Below are 18,255 nucleotides of genomic sequence, written 5' to 3'. Positions count from 1 at the left end.
TGATCCAGGCCGGGTGAGATATTATCCTGAGAAACATCTGTGCCCCACGCGATGAGAATGATATAATATATAATCATATCAATGATCTCGGTGTAGACCATTGGATAATTAATTAACAATTTCAGTAATTTTGAAACACAAATGCCAAACCAGCCTCTCAGATGTGAATTGATATATAAAAATGAAGATACCTCTAATATCTTTAGACAGTTTTAGTAGTATAATATATATTTTAAACATTTTACATGTTTTGTAGCCAATTGTTGCCCTATCACAGTTTGGATAAGGGTCACTAATGAAATGCCCTCGTTCGGTTTATTTTTTACATTTTAATGTTTAATACAGTATTAAGAAATTGAAGAAAAACTTTTTTGTCTTGTACTTTCTCGTCATGTCTCTATGAACTCATGTATAATGAATTCTCTCATATTGAAGAACACAACTAAAATATGACAAGTTGACCCCGATGAAGAAAAAAATCGTATTAGCTGTAAATAAATGTGTAAGAGACGACCACTGTTTCTTCCGAATAATTTTTATTCAGTGTCATTTTTCTTGTTTGTGACTTGAATTCCATGTGAGCACAAAATGTTGCGACAGTAGCTCAGGTCTTTCCCACATGTTATGGAGGAAGAATGGGTATAAAATAATACTGAGAGCATTCAACCTCATCCCATCAACATTCTGTAAAACATTGGCATTTACTACATTTCATGATTATAAATACAAACACTCAACATCCAGAAGTTTAAATTCTTCCTGACACCAGCGGAGTGCGGAGCAACAGATATGAGGTGACTGTCTGGTGCCAGAACTGGACGGTTCAGTCCTGCGGTGAAAGTTAAGGCTGTTCTCGGAGAGACTGTCACTGGCAACGCGTACTGACGACTGCTGAGCCCTGAACATGACGTCTGTCTGAACCAAAACCCGAACACAGGAGGAAGAAAAGGTGAAAAAAATGACACAGAGAATACAGAACAGAAAAGATGCAAAGATGTAAAAATGATCGACACACATTTTTTCAAAAACCAAAACCACATCGCTCCTGTAAAATCCATGTGCACTTGGAGAGGCCTGTGCTGAGGCTGCTGCAAAAAGTGAAAACAAATCACAGCTAAAAACAGAAACGCAAAGTGTTGCTACCCCCGGGTCAACATGAGTTGTGACCACTGATTTGCTGCGCATGTATTGGTCATCCCAGAACAGATTGATTATACCCATGAGGACTAAAGGCCTCGGCTTGAAAGCAGCTGCTTTTACATTCTTAAGTTTGTACCTTCCACTTGTGAGACAACAGAAAAAACCTCAGGGAAAGACGACGCCATTAAGTACAAACATTACTGTATATCCTTATTTCCTTCTTCTACACGTTAAATGTCCAATTTCACCATCTTTAGTTTTACTGATAAAACTTTTCAGCCTTCATAATTAACATGGGAAAAACCTTCTTTGGTTAGACTGACTATACTACAACGTGTGGCAGGAACTCAGTTTGTTTTTACAGAAGTGAAAATAGGGACAACTATCACAAATATAAACAGGAAACGACTGAACGGGTTGTTCGTATCTTTAGCATTTAGCTCAATAAGCTAAAAACTAAGAGCCACGAGTCCTCGATTGTTACGCGAGTTGGGTGAAACATTCTAAAAAGGACCATAGCAGGGTTTTTTCATGTGTTAGCTCCTTAACTAAAAATCACTTCAAATTAATGTTGACCATTTTCAAAGGCATCAATTTTGTGCAACTATTCGATCCATCCATTCATTTCCATATGACATCGAAAATAAGCGGGTTTCACACTTGCTCAAAGGGGAACTCCACTCATTTCCACATTAAAGTCTGTTCTCAGGTCTCGGGTAGTAGCCACTATGACACAAGTAAGATGAAGCTTCAGGGAAAACTGAAAAGTCTGAAAACAATGAAGTTGACATTGAGCTTATTGAAATAATCGAGCTCTGCAGCCTGTTCCTCGTTTCTACTTGAGGTTAGAAGCTCCAGGCTACATACAGTACGCAGGCTACTAACATTACACATCTAAATCACGGACTGAACTGTCAGCATTGTGGGTAATGTAGGTGCCAGACATAGAAAACTACATCTCTGATTGGCCTGTATCAACTTAAACATTAAAAAAAAACCTGTGCATGGTGAGTCCAGTAATGTTACACAAGAGCAATGAAAACTGGCAGCGCACTCATTTTACTTAGTCTAACCCACGACAAACTGAAACTGTGGAAATGACTGAAACTCCCTGAAAACTATTTTTTCTAATCTCTTTCACCAGAACTGTCAGCTGATTCAGATTCAAATATTGCTAAAATCTGATTGGTGCACACAAAGGTGCACAAACCAGTGAGGAGCTCAGACAGACGGTTGCTGTGTGAAACGGATACGATTTGATGTTCGATGGCCACTGTAAGAAGACGACGGAGAAATTTGAATAAATTCAGACTCAATGTTCATCATGGAAAGAAATAAATGGAAACCAAAGATTATCTGGAAGAATAGCTCCAAAATAAAAAGTCTAAAATAACCAAATGAGCACAATGGTTCACTGTGATGTGATTTATAATAAAACATACAAAACCACTGGCTTAGTCCTTCCAAGTAAATAATGTGTTTGAAGAAAAAATTAAATAAACTTCTGATGAACCCCCCCCCCCTAAATGGCAATCGTTTTAGTTCTGTTCATGTACACAAAATATGCTCACAGGTTCACATAAAATCATTCACAAACACACACTAAGAAAGTGGATATTGTCAAAATCTTGTTTCTGACTAAAAATCTTCCAAATAAAACTATTTTTTCTTACATCCTAGAAGACATGCATATATGCAAAATACATTGATTAGAATAATATTTGTATTATATACCTATTGCATCATAATATTTTTATGTTACGTGTGTCTGTACATTTCATGACATTGTGTACAAATGCAACATTTTAAATGCAGCAGAGAAAAAACTGGACTACGACATGAACATTTTACAGTGAAATGTGATGTGATCATCCTATCGCTTCCTCCAACTGCAACTGTGTTAAGTGAGGTCTGTGTGATGGAGTCAAATGTGGTGTTTGGGTTACAGCAGTGTGACGTGGGTGAACAACACCTCTGGAGGTAGAAGCCAAGAGAGCAGGTTTGTAGGTTCCTGACAAGTCACCAACAACCTGCTTAAGGTGCCCGGACACATCACACTGCTGATACAAGCTTAAAAACCATATTGACACCAAAGGCTGATGGGAGAAATGACGGCAAGTGGCGGAGTGCTGACTGATGCTGCTGATTCTGCAGCGGTCAGTGGTCAAAACCCTTGCACTTCATCTTTCGTCCCATCAGAGAAGGTAAGGTACATGTAGAAAGGCACCTCAGCACTGTTGTGTGTTGAGACTGTGTAATCAGGTCTCAAGACAGACAAGATTCAACGTTGACTGTATAAACCCAGCCATCCTGGAGCCGTTAAAAAACAAAGAGACAAGATTAAGTTCTGTCCGAGACTCCTTTCCTTTTGATTCCAGGATCAGGCAGCTGCCTGCCCTCGTATGTCCCAGCATGTGCAGCAGCGAGTCCTCCCGACTTCTCACTGACGCATCATTCTGTTGTGGTTTTTCTGAAAGTGACTTCAGTGTTTTTAAAGAGTTGGGACGAATCCCTGGAGTCCACACTGGCCCTTTCACAGTATTTACATGAGAGAATGAGGTTATTGATATGGGGCCCAAACAGCCGAGGGGGAGGGTGGGTGGATTGAAAGCCTCCACATGTGTAGGTAACACCAAAATAAAAGACAACATCCAGCTAAGATGTCTCATAAGGTGTTGAGTGTATCAAACGGTTTACACACAGCGTTGTCCTTCATTTTGGTGTTCACCTACATCTCAATCTAAAATAAAGAAATTCTCAGGAGGCAGCTGGTTGGTCAGATGCATAGACCATGTGACCCTGAGGGACACAATATCAAACTAACCATGTAATGGACCGTGAATGGCCGTGTTGTTCATGCATGTGTGTGTGTGTCTGTGTGTGTGTGTGTCTGTGTGTGCCTAGTAAGGAGTGTAGTCAGTGGGGTACATGACAGGAAGCCAGTTCTCACTGTAGGTCGCGCAGTGTGTCCATCGTAGATGTCGCATTAGCTGGAAAACGAGAAACAGGAAATTAACAAAACATTCAGCTAACAAAATGATTCAATCATGAATATGTTTTTTTTAAATGTTATTCTACTCTAAGGAGTCAAAATATCTAGCAAATATTTCAGGTTGGGACAGACATCAGACGTCACTCGTGTGATACCTGGATGCAGTTCTTCATGTTCTCTTTGCTGGGCTTCTCCTCCACCATCTTTGAGGCGTATTTTAAGGCCCGGCTGTACATCTTGTTCACAAGAGCATGTTTGTATGAAAACATCAACACCTGAGCAGTGGAAAAGGCAAAAGACAAACAAAATATATTACTTAACTGAATTAGTATAAAAGTGTCAAGCTTTTTACAGCAACATACATTAAATCCACATTTTTTTAGGTGGGAAGCCGCAGGAGAGCAGTGTTTTAGTTAAGACCTTCAATGTTATGACACAAAGATCACAGGCAAAGGGATTAAAACAACATCACACATTATTAGATGATGGTATTAAATGATGATAACTTAGGTGTTACTGTATTTTGTAATTCACAACAACAACCATGAAAAGACAAAAACCAGAAAAGAATTTGTTTCTTTATTCCTATGAAACTGGGCTTTGTAGTTGGTTTTAACTCAGTCCCACATTCACTACAACATCCAACTGTTGTAAATACTCCTAAATACTATTACTGCACTCAGTGTCAATGAAACAACAGGTAAGAAGAGTCTAAAGCCGTTTTCATATAGGACCTTTGGGTAAAGTCCAGATAATTGGGTCCGGATATACAATTGTGGAACATTATATAAAGATGTGTGTCTTAGGCATTGGACTCCAGCTTAGTGCTGCATTAAAATTAGGAAGGAAGAAAAACACATCGGTCTTTTCATGGAATTTGTTGACAATGAGAAAAATAGAGAATAGAGAGATAAGAGTCAGCTTTATCCTTTAACACATGGAAAATATAGTCAAAGTAGAACAATTTGAAATAGTTCAATGTAATTGTGTTTGCACGGTACCAAGTCATTCACTTCGGTTTCTAAGAACCCTTTGCTCACCTTGGAGTCAGTTAGCTCTGCCCACTTCTGCACCTCCCAAAACGTATCTGTCAGAGCTTTAGCCACGCTCTGCACGGCGTCGTCAGAACTGCTCGCCACCTGCAACCCATCCTCCTCCTCCTCCTCTACTGCTGCTGTTGTTGTAGTTGTTGTAGTTGTTGTTGTTGTTGTAGTAGTTGTTGTTGTTATTTGTTCCATGGCGAGGGCACCGGCACCTTCCTGCAGCGCGGGGGGCAGCAGGAGCTGGTCAGCCAGCGCACAGCCCTTCCTACAAAGAGCGTCCAGCAGAGACGACTTCTGCTTCTCCATGTCACTGAAATGCAGATGTGCAAAATAAGGCCTTGGGCTTTGGATGATCTACTCAGGGTTTCCTGGTGTTCGTCGGCAGACATAATAACACTAATAAAAAAAAAGAACTTTTCTGAAATAGTTAGGGTTTAGGCAAAAATAATTGAAACAACATATAAAATAGCAAATACCATATATTTAAAGTCAGGCTACGAAACGTCACAAATGAGAATTACTAGATGGAGTTAAATGCTTAGAAGTGACCGTAACAAAAATCTGTTACATGATATTAATCTTCAATTTCCTAACATTAGCTACCATGAGCTACTGGTCACACTAGGATCTGGCAATTACCTGGTAGAAACCCTACATTTCGAATGTTGGAGTTAATGTTAAATGCTTGATCATTATAAGGAAAGTAATTGTAAAAATTGAAGTATTGTTATACTGTATATCAGAGTTATTTTGTGTGGTTCTCCTGCTATTGTTTGGCTCTTTAATATCGGTTAAGTATGCATTGATGCAGGATTCACATTTCTACTCTTATTAGGATTCTTCAGTGGCACATACGTCTTGATAGAGGCGGCATCGGGCCGAGGGTCTGTCTTCATGGTCAGGTAAACAGCCAGGGCTGTCTGGTCAATGTGGGAGATGACGATGTCTGCAGCTGTCGCCACCTCCCTGAGACGTTTGACACGTTCCTTAACACAAACAGGAGAAATGACTGTGAGCAGAGATTATAAGATTCCAACATCTGGTTCAAAATAAATCAATACTCCTGACAGAGTCTCCTCCATTTCCCCTTTTCTCTTGCTTGTGTGCTCTGTTACCTTCTCGGAGTCCAGCTGGTGCAGTCTTTGCACATGCAGCGGAAGGTAATCCAGGTGGTTTTCCATCAGTTCTTCATAGATGGAGCTGGAGTCCAACCTGAAAGGCAAAGAGGGGACCGGACACATGGATGAGTGAGAACTGAAAGAATAAAGCTAGTATCAGACTTCAGATGCGCTGAAGTCAGGACATTTTCCTGAAATTTTCCAGAGGGGTTGTATGTGAGAACATAAATGTCCGACTTAGTTGCTTTGGACATTTTTCCATTTAAAGTAAGCAGATGAGAAACTGTACACACTTTGTCATCCACTGAATCTTCATGTCCCGCATGGCTTCTGCAAATTCCTCTTTCACATCTTTCTCTTTGTCGGCTTCCTTGTCCTTCTCCTTCCCTCCATTCTTTGTTTTGTTGGGAGCAGGAATTAGATGATAAACGACTGGTACGATGTCCTGTTTGAACACAGAAGAGTTTAGTTTAATGAAAAACCAAAAACTGACACATTCAACAAATTCTCTTTTTCTACTCTGAATCAGCAGATGCTCACCCTCTTCCTACAAACCAACTCCCTCTGGTTCTCTCTCTCTCTCTTTAATGTTAAGAAAAAAGCTTTTCAACACCCAGTTATTAAAGTTTATCAATTACTGATATATTCATAATTTCACTGACCACCAGAAAACTTTAACTTCTCCCTATCAAAACAGCTGCCAGCTATGATGCAAACTTCTATACAGCAATATTGACATGCTTTGACATGATTAATGCAGATGTTACAAATCCCGACTTAGAGTGAGGAATAGGCCATTTCCCAAATGGTAGGAGAGCAGTGGAAGCTCTGTTGTACAGTGTTTCTAGCTCATCCAGTACCTTTTTAAACTTTCCTTGTCGTTTTGCAGAGGCCTGCCCCTGGTGGTCAGAATAACACAGAGTGAGGAAGAGAAAACACAAACACACCAAAAAGGATTCGCTCTCTGTCTTCATTTGATCGTTCACCCTCATTCAGAGTCTGTCTGTCACCTACCTGTCAGACTTGCTGTATAACATGTGATGCAGAAAACAGTGGTGTGAATCTCAGGTTTCTATCTCACTAATATTATTTTTTTAAATAGTGTTTGTGTTATACTTAAATGGGTCTCCAGCAATGCAGAGTGAAACAACATTCAAAATGTTTTTAAATATTGTTTTTAAATGGCTGATAAAGTTTACAGTCCTTTGCATTAGAGCCACTAAGTACAGTGAGTTCAACCACATGCGCAATTGTTGTGTACATACAAGTAATGTTTTTGCAAATGTATATCAGATTAATTCGTGGTTTTTGACAAACACACAATGTGTTGCTGGTAACAATGTCATTTTCATTTGTGCCATTTATTTATATACTAACACAGACAAACAGTATAAAAGCTAAAACCAGGCTAATCCCTCCTTTTTGCTAAACCTAATATTTTTCTCAGTTTCAGGTTAGGTGAAATATTGATAACGTGCTCCAAAAGCAGGTGACCCTCACCATTAAAAGATTCATTTTAACCAGTGTAAGTCAGTCGTACACAGTTACAATCTGACATAAGCAACATCAGGCTGTTTTTACAGAACAATGGACAAAGGCAATTGAGTCAGAAAAAAAGAACATGCATTAACCAAAAGGATGGAAACCAGTTTAAATATGTGTTTAATATGTTAAATATGTGATAAAGAACTTCATGATAAATTAGGTCAAAATTAAAGAGACCAGACTGAGGTCTGATCGTCATGGGAGAAACAGTATGTCTGACAATATTTTAAAAAGTGAAAAGCAAAAAGCAAAAAGCACTGGTCTTCACATATTTAATGACTAAATTTCCGACTTTACATCATTGACCAGGATTGTCAGGGTGGCTCTGATAACCGAACGAGCCCTATTACCCTGTGGGTTTGTTCTGCATTCATTCGACTATGTGTGAAAGTGAAAAAAAACAGCACTGGTGACTTTGGGGTCCTGAGGATCAGGACTTGACTGCTGCTCTGAAATATAGAGATGAAGAAAGAACAGAGTCACTCACTGCTTTCTTGCCATACTCGCTCTTGGAGACAACGAGGGAGCCTGAGAGATAGCAGCCTGGACTCGTCCCTTTGGGGATCCTGAGAGAGGAAGACGTAAAGGGAGAAACACAAAGATAGAAAGAATAAAGACTGAAATGTCATATTCAATTATATTAATGCAGAGAATATTTGACCTATTCTATTGTTATTCTGCTACACCGGGATATTTGCGGTTTAAGAGACTCAATAGAATATAGTAAGTGGGAGTAAACATCACACTTTCCCAGCCGCCTAAATATTAGGTTTATCAGAAACTGAATACATCCCTAAGTTACATTTTATCAATTACAAAATGACCTTTATACTTTTCATTTAAAGATAATTGAATCTGTCTCCTTTAGATTACAAGAGAATGAAAGGATCTCAAGCCACAGCTGTTTCCTGCTCAGCCTCATGTCACATTTCATGGGAGAAAATTGAACCATTTTTAATTTCAGTGAGACCTCTTCTGTGCTGTGACCAGGCACCAGTCATACCCATTAGGTGAGGCATTCTTGTTATCCTTTTATAAAGTTGTACTAAAGCAGTCTGGCCAGTTTGACTCACTTGTCGTCTGGCAAGGCTGTGACGTAGAAAGGCTGAGTGGTACCCGGGCACAGGGTGACAGAGTTGGCCTTCTTCTTGGCCATGAGGGCAGCTCGATGCGACTCGTACACATCTAGACTGAGGGTGGTGGACAGACGGTGAGACACCACAAATGGCAGGTCCTTCAGTCGCTCGAGCTCACTGGTCTGCTCGTGGCGAACTTGCAGTCGCACGGTGTAGTCCCCTTTTTCCAGCTTCAGGGAATACTGTGAGGTCAAACAGGCAGAAGAGAGAGGATACAGTTCAGTTTATTAAGTGCACACAAGGAATTTATTCTTATCCATAATCAGTGCGATTACTCAGATTAGAAACCATTGGTTTAGATGCCCTGCAGTGACATGGTAACCATAAATCTGTGTATAAATGCAGCAGATCAGAGATAGACAAGGGCTATCCTTGTATTCCTTTTTTTTATGTTTTTCAGACAAATATGACAACACGCGCTTCTTCTTGATGTCAGGCAGTCCATCATCATTTTCAACGCACAAAAAAATCCCTGTCTGAGGACAAGTGGAAATCATGAACAAGCATTTAGTCTTTTTGTCTGCAGTCTTTTGTTGTCATACTGATTCAATACCTGGTAACAACTGGTAAACATGGCAGAGAAATCTGTGTTCTCATTCCGAATACTATCTCGGGAAAAAGAGCTACCGATAAGTGTGAACATCTTGCGAAGAAAAAAACCCATATAATCTTAGGTGCAATCACATCTTGTCTGAGCGTACCTGGTGTGGGTAGGCGTCTCCTGAGCCCAGTAGTCTCTTGTTCTGATCGAACAGCATCCAGAGCTGACTGTCAAACTCAGACTCATACAGCAGCTCACACAGCATGGGACAGCTGGGGGTAACCTCTCCACTCTTAGGCTGAGGACAGAACAAAATAAGATTATACACACACATATTAAAGTTTTAAAAAAACCTTTGTTTCTCTTGTGTTGCACTGGCAGTACCTGGTGAAAACTGTAGGTCAGGACTATCTCGTAGAGTTGTCTGTTATTGGGTAGAACATCCCTCATTCCCAAAGCTTTTATCTTTGAACTTAAAGGCCTAAAACCAAAAAGAGACAACAGGGAACACACGATGAACAGCACTGTTATCACACAGCAATATATACATATGTGTGTGCGCGAGCATGTGTGTTACCTGAGAGGCTGAACCCAGGACTTGAGGGTAATAGCGGGCGAAACCTCCTCGTACCTCAGAGGCGACGACACATCAAAACTCGTCACTCCCTCTGATGCAAGCTGGGTAGAGACACACGAGAGTCAAAGAAAGAAGAAGAAAAAAACAGAGCTGACACTGCAAATTATTTTGTGCTGTGTCTGTATTCTTACTATGTGCAAGAGAGAAGGAGATGTGTTGAGTCCATGGAACGAGATGCTGTAGTCCACTGTGACGTCACCCAGGCTCGCCCACCAGCGAGCAATGCAAAACTCTACTATCCGACCAGACTGGGGAGGAGATAAAAACAAAGAGGAATTAATCCAACATGTTTATATGCATGCATCTAAGAAATGGAGTTACTTGCATTGGCCTTTATTAATATATCTGACTCTGGTATGTTTACTTAATGACTTTTATACAAAGTTGCAGTCAAATAAATGCTTATTATAAATAAAGTATACGTACCAGCACAGGAAAAGCCTCTGTTAACGAGCCTCTTTCCAATAGTGAAGAGAACTTGTAGAATTCATTAGCTCTGTATGCCTTCTGTTTGACCAGGTGCACGGCATGGAGAACAAACTTTGACGACACGTCTCCTGAATGAGAGGTCAGTGTAATCTCTGCAGGACAGAGAGGTGAATAACAGAACAACAGGGAGGAGAGGGGGGGGCAGGTTAGGGTGAGAAAGGAACCAGAGAGACCAGAAAGTGGGGGAGGAAGACAGGAAGAATTCAAAATTAAAATGTTGCAATGACACCATCAGTTTCATTTTGAAATGTAAAATAAATCCAAATGTTCAAATAAAAACAGAAACAAGTCATTTCCTCAAGTGTAACTTAAACCAGAGTGAAATGTATCATTAACTTGTGAATCGAAACAGAACTAAATTCAACATTTGATACGTTGAGCAAAATCCTAGGAGTCTAACAGGATACAGGGTTTCTGCAGGGCTCATCAAAATAAGTTAGACTTAAATTACACTTTAAGACCAGTTGTATCTCACATACAGTGCAATTTAACACTTATTTCAGTCATCCGCGAAAAACCAGCAGCAGCACAAAGCCTACAGTACAAAGCCTACAGCTATGTTATGAGTGCATACAATCATATTGCATTTGTCACTAGTTGACAGCTGTAAATAAAAATAATTCTTGATAATATATTAATCAATTAATTCATGTGCCCTGGAATTGCACCAATTGAAGAAAATATAGAAGTGCAGAACGCTCACCTGCCCAGGAGGCTCCCTGAGGAACGGTGATGAAGTGGCGCCTGATCTGACCTGGTCTAAAGTGGATGTCCGTGAAACACACCTCCTGATTACGATTATCCGTCACTCTGAAGAAAGACACACAGGGCTGTCAGACACACTCATGCAAACCTCTACCTCTAAAAGAAGCCAAATTAACAGAAGAACTCACTTGGCAGGGATAATGACCGTGATGGGAACTCTGAACAGTGGGCCGCAGGTTGGTGCTGATGTGTCGTACCCACACACCTAAACAAACACATTCACAGTGATCAGATTAACATTAACAGACTCAGCTGAGACAGCTCCGTGTTTTTCCTCCTCCTCTCTGTCCTGTTCCTACCTCTGTGTAGTGCACTCCCTCTCTCAGTCCGACAGGATCGATGCGGACATTGACGTGACGACACTGGTTCATCAGCTCTAGATGCGAGGGACACTGGACCCAAGGGGCAGCACATGTGAGCGCCAAGTGCAGCTGCAAGGAGATTCGCTCAGAGTTTTCTGTGAAAGATATTAGAGAAAGACAGATTGTGTTTTAAAAAAGAGAAAACGCTACAATAAAACGCAGTGAATGTGCTCCCTAGTAGGAACAGCACCTGTGTTCTCTGGGAAGATGGGTTCAATTCCTACTCCATGATCTGAAGGGCCAAGAATTTGGCATGGGTCCCTGAGGTAGATACCTCTCTGTGTTCCCACGCTTATTGAGAAGCCTAAGTGGCTCGTGGGTAAAGAGGCATGTTGAGTGAGGTAGTCTAATGCCTTGTCCACCTGAGAGAAGGAAAAAGAGGAAATTACTGAAAGAAATAACATTAACAGCACTTACAGTAAAAATAGAACAAGAGACTGTTACAAGAGACAGAAAAAGAAACCCCAAAAATTAACTTAGGTCAAGTTACCTGGATTATTCCATGGCCCTGTGCAAAAACCTCAATGTCATCAACCTTCAGAGCTGTGTTTTCCAGCGCTCTTCTGACCGCAGGAGCAGAGGGATGGATCCCGTTCTGCTTCAGACCTTTATCACACAAAAATCACAAACTAGCATTAGATCTACATTCATGCACACATGGAATATATATTCCCACATGAAATATTAGTCCAAGAACACACCCGAGAGGATTAGTGCAATGCCTCCACAGGCATTAGGCGATGACATGGATGTCCCGTTCATCAGCTGGGTACCACGAAGAGTCCAGTTGGGTACAGACGCAATGGCACCACCAGGGGCACTGATGCTGACCCCCAGGGCCCCGTCTGTACTGGGGCCCCTGGATGACCAAGTGTACTGGTTAGCTGGGAGTTTCTCCCTTAGAGAATATTCTGCCACCATCATGTCTGGAGTCACATACGCTCCAACTCCTTTGGGGAAAAAAGAAGAGAGCAGGAATGTAAGAAATTGTATGTTTTTAAACCACAGTTGCCCCAATTTGTAAAGCCGTCTCTATTTTGCATGGGCCATCTAATATTGTGCATTTGTTGTACCCACACGCAGACTCCTAACCCCACTCCAACAGTTCAGGGTGCATACAATTTCAAATATTAAACTAAGATATACCTTTGCAATGTATGTGTTTTTTCTGTGTTTGTACCTATGACACTGCTAGTGGTTCCCCCTGGGCAGCCAACAGTAGAGAGACAAGGGCCGTTGTTTCCTGCACTTGAGACAAATATCACATTGTGCTTCTGGACAGCCTCTGTGATCACCTCACAAATCCTCCTAAAATGGAAAGAAATGACAAAAGTAAGCGACCATAAATGTGCAACACAAATTAACCCACACAATGAATAACCCCATTGTTACCACTAAGCAATACTTACCCTGAATTGGGCCAATGAGTGGCTTCTCCATAGCTGTAGTTTACCAGGTCGCACTTGTAGTTGATTACTTCAATCATCTTTATGTGACAAAGACATAAGATAAACCAAAAATGTTAAAAAGGTTAAAAACAACAATTGAAGCTAAACTTTAATATCCAGCGTCTGTGCAACGTACTGCACGGATGAGTCCTGTGCCTGTTTCCATGGTGCTAAGGCGGGTGTCTCCAATCTTCAAAGCCAGGATCTGGGCACCGGGGGCCACACCATTGCGCTCTGGTTCCTCTGGGAAGTAACCTGCTGCGATGCTTGCCACATGTGTCCCATGAGCCCCTTTAAAAGCACACAGGCAAGTTAGAATGGAGATAACACAATGGAGCTTAACTGTTTCGCTGAACATCTTTTGTGTTAACTCCTTTAAGAGCAACTGAAAAACAAATATTCATCTTTTGCTAGGATTGCCTTACCTCCACTGGTGACAATGCAGAGTGTATTTCCCTCATCATAAATATTAATAGAGTAGTTAAGCATCTCAGCATTTCCTAATGTGGCGTATTCTTGAGTCTCTCTGTAGGAGCACAGCACAGTGCACTGGGACAGCTCTCCACATTCTGAAGTGTCCACGACAGCCCTAAAAATAAAAATTGAAACATAAATTAAACAAAAACAAAGTGGTACCAAGACTAGAAAGAGATGACAGAATGATGGATTATGAGGGAATAGATGTAGTATGGGTACCTCCATGTGACTCCATCATGCCAAAGCACACAGTCATATACAGGACCAGGATCACTGTACTTCTTTTCTAGAGATGCCAGCAGCTCTGACTGACTCTGCAGCTCTTCTTTCTGCAACTTCTCCATCTGGAGGGAGAAAGCAGGGTTGAGGGATACATGTGAAAGTGATCGAGACAAATCAGAAAAGGAAACATTACCTTGCTATGACTAGCATGCAAAGGTTATGTGTAATCAAGAGATCCACTTCGCAGGTCTAACCTGTGAGGGCGTTGGGTGAGAAAGGTCAAACTCTTCTGTCTTTCGGGAGGCCTCAGCAAGCGCCGCTCTGTGTGGTGGGTCCCATATCTTCTCCTTTCGCTCTTTCTAGTAAACAAAAGTTAAAGTGCCTTAACAACATTGACAGAAGCCGACAAACCTTACGTTTATTCTAATTGTTTTTCAAATTTGGCAATGTACTAGTGTACTGTGTACTAGTCATTATGAATCTATGTAAAGAAATGATACTACAACAGCTGCATCAGCAGAAACTGTGCTTATCAAATTAGTCCAGTTTTTCTACTCTTTCATAAGGTACTTGTTTGTTCATATTATAAAGATGTGACAGGTGTCACTTGAAAAATAATCATTGAAAATCTTAAAATCTCTCATTTCATTCTTACAAGTTTTATAGCTATATATTATGATGCACAACCATAGAGTTCAAAAATCAAAGCCATGGCAGAGCTGGTACAGAAATAAAGTCCCCGTATTCCTACCTGTATTCTTTCTTTAAGAGCCTTAGGGAAGAATTCGTAGCCATTTTTAACTCCAATGCGATACTTCCCTGAAGGATTGACCCAAGCAGGAGGAATCTGGAAGACAGAAAAAGACTCGGTGTGAGACAGACATGAAGAAGATATATCAAGTTTGGGTCAAATGATCTAATTTGGTTTCAAGAAATGATTACACATTACTACAAAATGACTTAACATACAGGACAGTAGCTGTAACAACACATCGTATGTGACAGCTGTTACCAAATGATGTCTGCTGACCTTAAGTGTTCTGCCAGAAAGGCCTGCGATTGTCCCGTCTTGAGGTTCTGCCACTGTGGCCATGTTCACGTCACCGCTGCCTGTCGTATCGATGATATCGATGATCTTTGGCTTCCCCTCTGTTGTGACCTAAGGGAACAATAATCATTTAGAGACATCAGAGGGTGTAGAGTACATATTCAGACACTGACAGCTTTAGAGACACCAATTCAATTTTATTTGTATAGCGCCAAATCAAAATATACATTATCTCAGGGCACTTTACATAGAATGTCAAAAATCAGAGGGTGTAGAAAACATATTCAGCCTCTGACACAAAAATCCCAACCTGTCACTTGAATCTGATCTTAAAGCTCAGCTGCATACAAACCCTCCCGATGGGAGGATATTTGTTTACACACTGGAGGGGAGCAGGTTCAGTCTCTGTCCGTTTCAAACCAGGATTACAGAACGACAACATATGTCTGACAATAATCTATTAACAATGAGCCAACTAACCTCACGACCATAACTGTATGAAAACCAGCCGGTTACTACCAACAAAGTTAGCACTGTGAAGCTAACTACCAGGACTCCAGTGTGACTAGGCACTTAAGGTGCAGCTCTGAACGCCTCATTAACCGACAACTGACTGAGCATTAGTTATTTCATTAAGCTCACATTAACCAGGTCACAACAAATAGATCAGATTTAACCACATGACAGGACAACTTGTGTTTACTGAGAAAACTAAAGCAGAATAATGCAGATCTTAGCTGCTAGGCTAACGTGCTAGGTAACCAGCTACTGTTAGTTAACTGTAAACCATTCTGGCCTTTTAATGTCATTTGGCAACAGGACGAAATACATGTTATCGATTATTTTAGTTTAGCTGTCATGAATGCTATGAAGCTTATTGCCACAGTTTTCGTGTGCGTTACTCGATGCTAACAAGCTACATAGCTGTGTGTAAATTATGTGAATGAGTGGGGCCTTTAGCTTTGCTAGCTCGAAGCTAACTGACTAACGTGCGACAGCCGGTCGGGTTTACCTGCATGCCGGGGGCCCCGGGGTCCACGCCGGTGTCGAGGATGGCGACGAGCACCCCTCGGCCATCGTGCTCGGGGAACCTGGTGAGGTAAGACGCGGCGCCGGTTTCTTTCTTGGGGAGCAGCCCGTGGAAGGGGAACGGTTCTTCGGTGGAGTGAGCAGCCATGATCGGAGGAGCGACGGTGAACACAAAGCGGCGAGATGGGGAACAGAGAGAGAGAGAGACGAGGAGCGGAGCGGGGTGAACGGGTTAAAGGGGCAGAGCGAGAGCTTCTTCTCCCAGCTGATCTGTTTCCATTAAGATATATACTGTACTGTGTTTGATCCAAACTTACATGATGCAGTCAGAAGAGTCTTTTACACACAAACTCTCTGATCCAGGCTGAGTACTCAGGACCTGTGTTTACCAAACTACTGAAGATGAAAGGTCACTATTTAGATTTACTATACACACCACACAATAAACACACCAGAGTCAAAAACAAAAAAATTCCCACATTTCCCTTAATGCAAATCTATTGTCTCTATTAGACCATCTGTCATCCATGACATCACTGTATCAGCATGGCTTATTAACTCAAATTTGACAAAGCTCCTCCAGGACCAGAGACGACATTATACAACTGTTTTCATTGGATGAGAACATAAACTGAATGGAAAAAGAGGAAATTTCAAGCTGAACTGCTGAATCAGTTAGAAAAAGTGGCCGTCCCCTAACCAGAAGGTTGGCGGTTTGATCCCAGTCTTCCCCATCTGCATGCCCGAAGTGTCCTTGGGCAAGATACTGAACCTTGTATTGCCCCTCATAGAAAGAACGGCTGCCCATAAATGGGTAATGGAGTGAATGTGTGTGTGAATAGGTGAATGGCAATAAAACTGTACTGTGAAGCGCTCTGAGTGGTCATAAAGACTAGAACAATAATTATAATAATAATAACTTCATTTATATAGCACTTATCTAAACAAGGTTAAAGTGCTTCACACAAACAATCCATGGCAAAATGAGGAATGAATTATAATAGAAGCTATTCAGTTAAGTGTCATTTTCAGAGCCAAATCATAACATAAAAGGGTCAAGTCCTTACATTTATAGACAGTTCCCACAGTGAGCAGCACTTTGGCGACTGCAGTGGAGAGAGAGAAAAAAACTCCCTCATTAACTGGGAGAAACCTCTAGCAGAACCAGACTCACTGTGGGCGGCCATCTGCCTCAACCGGTTGGGGTGGCGAAGAGGGAGTAGAAAGGAGAGATGGATAGGGGTGGGGGGTGAGAGAGGAGCATCACTTTCCAACTCTGTCGGACTGGTTGTTATAATGAACATCTTCAGTTGTACCTTGGCGTCATCAGGTGTTTCAGCCTTTTAATCGCCATGACGTTAAAAGCCCAACCCGAGTATACAAATACTAAGAAGAAGAAGAGGAATATAACGCATGCGCAGAATGAGCCGCTCCATGTACCCATACCCGCCCCCACTCACTCGCTCAGAGCGACACGCGCAGTGAGATCAGAGCTCGTGCACGTGAAGCAGCAAGTCGGGGACTTTGAAGAAGAACCGTGAAACACAGAGTCTCTCTGGTCTCAGCTGCTCAGTGATCAGCTGCGTCATGATCAGAGCAGAAGCTGGTTTGTACCGAGCTGGAGTTTCTGTGTCCTCCTCCACTCTGCTCTCACCGTTTAATCAGTGAGAGCTAATCGTATACCGTAAATTTAAGAAAATACAGCTCTATACGTACGTGGACAGCACTGAAGCAGCAATGTTACTGTCACACAAGTTTTATTCAACTATCCTATATTTGCACAAAAAAAAGAGCAAAGGCTAAGATGCCCCAATTGTTTAGGATAAGGGTTATCTTTGAGTTTGATAAAAAAAAAAAAAATTCTAAATAACATCATCCTATGTTTGCTCAGAGGCATAGCAAAGAGACAGCCACATTTAATTATGGTGTGGTATGTTTTAGTTTGATTTTAGTTTATTTTTCAATCTTAATAACTATCATTTGGACTTGTCATCAATAAAAAAACTAATGTTAAATGTATATATCCGCCTTCTGTCATTTATCTTTCCATCCTGTGATTAATCTGATAAAAAACGTTAATGTTTTGACAGCCCTAATACTAAGCCAAACTTGTCCACAACAGTAACAAAGCAAACAGGCAGTGTCTCTGGATCACTGCGCGTCAGCTGCTTCTGCTCGAGACATCTTTAAACTTTCTCCTGACTCGCTCTCTCTCGCTCGCTTCACCACTCACTCCTTCAAGCACTCTCCCCTAAAGGAGCCG

The 18,255-nt window shown here is 41.3% G+C and overlaps 1 protein-coding gene and 1 long non-coding RNA gene across 3 annotated transcripts; both read right to left on the bottom strand.

The window, feature by feature from the left end:
- Positions 1–379: 379 nt before the first annotated feature.
- Positions 380–1,987, bottom strand: LOC117759608. Its single transcript, XR_004613521.1, has 2 exons — positions 1,321–1,987; positions 380–1,276 (listed from the first exon to the last, which is right to left on the bottom strand). It is a non-coding gene; the product is annotated as an uncharacterized LOC117759608 (long non-coding RNA).
- Positions 1,988–2,564: 577 nt separating this feature from the next.
- On the bottom strand, positions 2,565–16,258 carry tpp2 (tripeptidyl peptidase 2). Of its 2 annotated transcripts, XM_034581808.1 has the most exons (29): positions 15,976–16,258; positions 14,946–15,074; positions 14,667–14,762; positions 14,170–14,274; positions 13,913–14,037; positions 13,642–13,805; positions 13,353–13,507; positions 13,178–13,254; positions 12,949–13,076; positions 12,470–12,718; positions 12,259–12,374; positions 11,959–12,130; positions 11,706–11,863; positions 11,535–11,611; positions 11,345–11,451; positions 10,579–10,733; positions 10,284–10,400; positions 10,093–10,193; positions 9,900–9,996; positions 9,676–9,813; positions 8,912–9,156; positions 8,326–8,404; positions 7,154–7,192; positions 6,587–6,738; positions 6,291–6,387; positions 6,031–6,161; positions 5,173–5,485; positions 4,288–4,407; positions 2,565–4,130 (listed from the first exon to the last, which is right to left on the bottom strand). In XM_034581808.1, exons 1-29 carry the CDS (start codon positions 16,138–16,140, stop codon positions 4,041–4,043), a joined length of 3,897 nt encoding a protein of 1,298 aa, XP_034437699.1. In that variant the 5' UTR covers positions 16,141–16,258; the 3' UTR covers positions 2,565–4,040. The 2 variants fall into 2 exon arrangements, with proteins under 2 accessions (XP_034437699.1, XP_034437700.1); XM_034581809.1 differs by lacking the exon at positions 7,154–7,192 and having other exon boundaries at positions 15,976–16,255.
- Between the last annotated feature and the right edge of the window lie 1,997 nt (positions 16,259–18,255).

The sequence above is a fragment of the Hippoglossus hippoglossus genome, chromosome 3 (assembly GCF_009819705.1).
Source record: "Hippoglossus hippoglossus isolate fHipHip1 chromosome 3, fHipHip1.pri, whole genome shotgun sequence".
NCBI classification, from domain to species: Eukaryota; Metazoa; Chordata; class Actinopteri; order Pleuronectiformes; family Pleuronectidae; genus Hippoglossus; species Hippoglossus hippoglossus.
This window is presented reverse-complemented; position numbering and strand designations above follow the sequence as displayed.

What these genes read in the sequence shown, in the direction of transcription:
- tpp2 (XM_034581808.1), bottom strand. Translation starts at nt 16,140, where the DNA reads ATGGCTGCTCACTCCACCGAAGAACCGTTCCCCTTCCACGGGCTGCTC. An exon ending in CAGAGGCTTTTCCTGTGCTG is followed by an intron (nt 10,401 to 10,578) that starts GTACGTATACTT and finishes TCTCCTCCCCAG; the next exon opens with TCTGGTCGGATAGTAGAGTT. An exon ending in CTCCTTCTCTCTTGCACATA is followed by an intron (nt 10,194 to 10,283) that starts GTAAGAATACAG and finishes GTCTCTACCCAG; the next exon opens with CTTGCATCAGAGGGAGTGAC.